The sequence below is a fragment of the Alligator sinensis genome, unplaced genomic scaffold, assembly GCF_000455745.1.
Source record: "Alligator sinensis unplaced genomic scaffold, ASM45574v1 scaffold611_2, whole genome shotgun sequence".
NCBI classification, from domain to species: Eukaryota; Metazoa; Chordata; order Crocodylia; family Alligatoridae; genus Alligator; species Alligator sinensis.
The window spans coordinates 1,385,238-1,388,988 of record NW_005841869.1 but is presented as its reverse complement, the minus strand read 5'-3'; the positions used below and the strand labels follow the sequence as shown (position 1 = coordinate 1,388,988).

Below are 3,751 nucleotides of genomic sequence, written 5' to 3'. Positions count from 1 at the left end.
CCCTACACCTTTTTCACTTCCCAAAAAAGCTTATTTTCATGGTTTTATCTGGACTATTAGTGGATCTACTTAATGAGCCACTAACAGAGAGACTGAGAAGACTGAGACACTACTGTTGAGAGGAAAAGAGTAAGGGAAGATATGAGAGAAGTAGACAAAACGATGACTATACCGAACAGGTTACGAGCGTGTCCCGTTCTCATCGAACAAGACAAAGGGGACAGCCGCTTTACATTTAAAAGCGGCACATAAACAACGAGGAGATAATTTCTTGTATAAAATGGATTCAACCCGTCAAACTCGTTGCCACAAGACATTTTTGAGTCATGAGTTTCAAGGGATCCCTAAAGGATTGGAAATGCATATTCTAATCCATTGTTTTGCGTTTTTGTTCAAATAATTAGGAAGGGGAGAAAAACCTCATGCTTCGGGGCATAAGCCAACATGTAAGTAATGGGAGTTGGCTGAATATAAAACTTCCCCTTTACACAAGTTATTGCAAAACTTCTTCAAAGCTTCTTGCCCCTTCCCTGAACATAACTGAATATTGGCTGCTATCTGAGACAGGTTACAAAACTAGATCGTTTCCGAGGAGCTCCTAAATGCTGGAAGAAGAAGCATAAACCGAGAGAATCTCTCTGCGCTGTCCAGTAATTACACCAGCTCCTTTTAATTAACCAGAGCTGCAATTCCCTTCAGCATATAATTTAAAAATTTCAGTGGCTTAAATGTAACCAACTCACTCCTGCGCCATTTCAGAAACCTCATTTCTGTAGACAGAAGGGCTCCAAAATAAAACCAGGCCTACGCTGGTGTGTTTGCCTGCCCAGCTCTTCCAGATGACAGCTATTGATTACCAGCACTGATGTCGCAGGTCGGAAGATAAATTGGAAAGATCACACTTGGAAAATGAGCTAAAAAAACCTACTGTAAACAGTGAGTACGCTGACAGCTATTTTAAGGAATAGCTTCCTTCCCACCACAACTCCATAGATCAGATCATGTCCTGCACTGAGCGTGCACACACACTCACAAACTCACACACACGCAATCATCATCCTACTCAACGCACAAAGCGATGCTTGCTTGAGGCGGTTCTTTCAAATATTAAATATTAATTGCTGCCTTCTGTACGGCGTAAAGTTTTACGGTTTTGTTAGCTTTTCTCCTTTTATAGCAGCAAGGCTGAACTCGGTCACACTGGCAGATGCAATGACAGCTTGCGAGCTGCCAATATTGACTTATAAACGTACAGAACATCTCTAGGAAAACAGGGTTTTGTATTCAAAGGTGTTAGACAACCTGCTTTTCAGACAGAGGTGGCAGCGCCGGCTCTAGTTAACATGGTAAGGACCATGGAGCGAGCTTGTGACACACCTAGTAGTGCATCTCCCTGCTAGTAGCTAGTAGGCACAGAGGATGCCAGCCAGCTCTGGGAGTGGGAGTAACACACCTATTCCTCTATCTCAGCGGGCACAGCTCTGTGCTTTGGTGATGCCAGGACTAGGTTCAAATGCTGCTCGTGCTACCTGATTGCAATCGGTACGGTAAGATAATGGTGAAATAAACCCAAGTCTTCTTGCCTTGCCACTTAGATCGTGTCAAGGCAGGATCGCTGGCTCCATTATATCCTCAGTAAGTTGATCACCAACCGGCTGCAGAAGATTTCGGGCTTCACGGTGATACGTGCATTTTACAAGTCAGCTTTATGGGGAAGCTTTGCAAAGAGGTGGATACCAACCTAATTCCCACTAAAACTGCCTGGGAGCTGGGCACCTAACAGCCAGCTGTGTATGGCAATGTCTTCTATCGCTTTCACGAACTTATTAACATTTCACTTTCAAACTAGCGGATGAAGCAGCATGACTGAGGAGGCAGGACTACACTCCACGCCCACCTGGGCCTACCGAAGTTTCCAGTTATGACACCTTATCTTCATACTGAGTTCCAGCGAGCCCTGTGGCACGATTCCCACTGACTCAGCGAGAGCAGGATCCGATCCGGCTGATAAAGATTAACTCTTTAAACCAAGCTTTGCTCAGTTTTGAGTGCCAAGGACTCAATGGGCTGCATTCTTACCACGAGGCGTGGAGACCATAGGGTGGAGTCCGGGCTAGACCGTGAGATTTATACTCAGTGCATACTCTGCCAGGCTGCACAAGTGCAGCTGAAATGCTAGACGCCGTCGGGCGGAGATGTTAAACTGGGATCCCTTCTGCTTCCCTCCGACAGCTGCGCAGGGAAAAGTTAGACAATCGCATGGTACTTTATAGAAGGGACCAAGGAATACATTTTCTCCAGGATAATATTAAGGAAACTGGTTGTGATATCTGAGGTTGTGAGGACTATTCCAGGGCTGCTTCGTTGGCCTAGACAGTCATTGCAGAAAGAGTATTTAACTTGTTATTTTGTTAAGATAGTTTGGGAAACCTGGAGGATGAGAGATGCTAGAAGAGCCCCCCGTTCTAGTCCAGGGTAGGAGCACCCTGCGCCGAGCCATGCCGTCTGTCCACAAAGGGACATTTATTGCCAATAAACTTGCATCATGCATAAAGCTGGCCAGGGAAGACCGCAAGAACGGCGGTTGTCAGTCAGAGGACTAGCAGATTTGGGAAGAAGGATACCAGGATCCTTGTTAGCAGAGTTGGATTTTTACATCCAAAAGCAAGTTAACATTCAAAGCAGTTTATTCAAAGAGGATCTACTTACTAATGAGGCCTCCTTGAAACAAGTCATCCCCATAATTTTTTTAACACTCTTCCTAGGAAACATTTTAAATAGGTTTAAGTGTCTGCAGGTTTTGAATTTCTGTTCAAATAGTGCTTTCAAAATATATTCATCCAGGCAAAAAGATAAACAAACAAAGCCCCCCTATTCCCAGCAGTAATGTGAAAAGACTTGTGCTATTTTTACCAGTCTGGCACATGTCCTAAATCAGAGGACAAGCCTCTGCCAGCTGCACAGCACTGCCCAACCACCCATACAATCTGCACAGGCTTCTTATTGATCGGGTTTCCAAGAAGAGCAACGGGATGTTACGGAGCAGAAGCTCCTCCAGGACTTCTCTGTCTGCTCACATCGGGGTGCTTTTGGCTTCGTGCAATCAAACCCTCACTCTGCGGGGCAGCGAAACACTGTCAGTGATTTAAAGCGACAGCTTCAAAAAAATAAATAAAATCGCACTCCCTGAAACACAGAAGCTAGCACGCACAGACATCACAAAATACGTGGCAGTGCGCTGCTGCACGCCACGCTGCCAAATCGGAGAGCAGAATGCCGCATGGAGCCTCAACACACAGTTCATGTTCGCAAGGAGATATTTGACTTACCCAAACTTTTTTTTTCCCCCCTCTCTTTCTCTTTCTTCCCTGCTGAATTATAAAACGACAAGAGACACGGAGCTTGGACAGGACCAGGCTGTCTAGGCTGCCGGCTTGCAACGACACATCCTATATCATCCCACGTCACTTCTCCTCCTTCCCACAAGTTAATCAGTGCTTCCTCCCATCCCTGTGAATCGCTCCGTCTCACTTCCTTATGCCACGACAGGCACCGCTGGAGGGATGGGAATCGCCTAGTGGCACCTCCAAGTCAATCCTGGGATGCCAGGTCATCTCGAGGATGCATTATCCTGCACGGGCAGGCACACCTGTAGGTCTGGGCTCCATCCTGCCTTGCACACATGGGCATGGGGCTCCTGCTCCTGGCATGCACACAAGCCAGAGGTGCCCGGGGGGCAGTGCTAACCCCC

The 3,751-nt window shown here is 46.5% G+C and overlaps 1 protein-coding gene across 3 annotated transcripts in view; it reads right to left on the bottom strand.

The window, feature by feature from the left end:
- Nucleotides 1-3,751, bottom strand: part of GSN (gelsolin) — a 37,006-nt gene that overhangs the window by 30,043 nt on the left and 3,212 nt on the right. The window contains exon 1 of one of the 3 annotated variants that reach the window (XM_006016887.2): nt 3,330-3,663. The exons of 1 other annotated variant lie outside the window; for it this stretch is intronic. Coding sequence is in view for 1 of the 2 variants with exons in the window: in XM_006016886.3 (XP_006016948.1) it covers nt 2,710-2,742 (33 nt within the window). In the remaining variant the exon portion in view is untranslated. Of the gene's footprint in view, nt 1-2,709; nt 2,752-3,329; nt 3,664-3,751 lie in introns of those variants that run through there. One more of the 3 variants, XM_006016886.3, reaches the window with a different exon arrangement.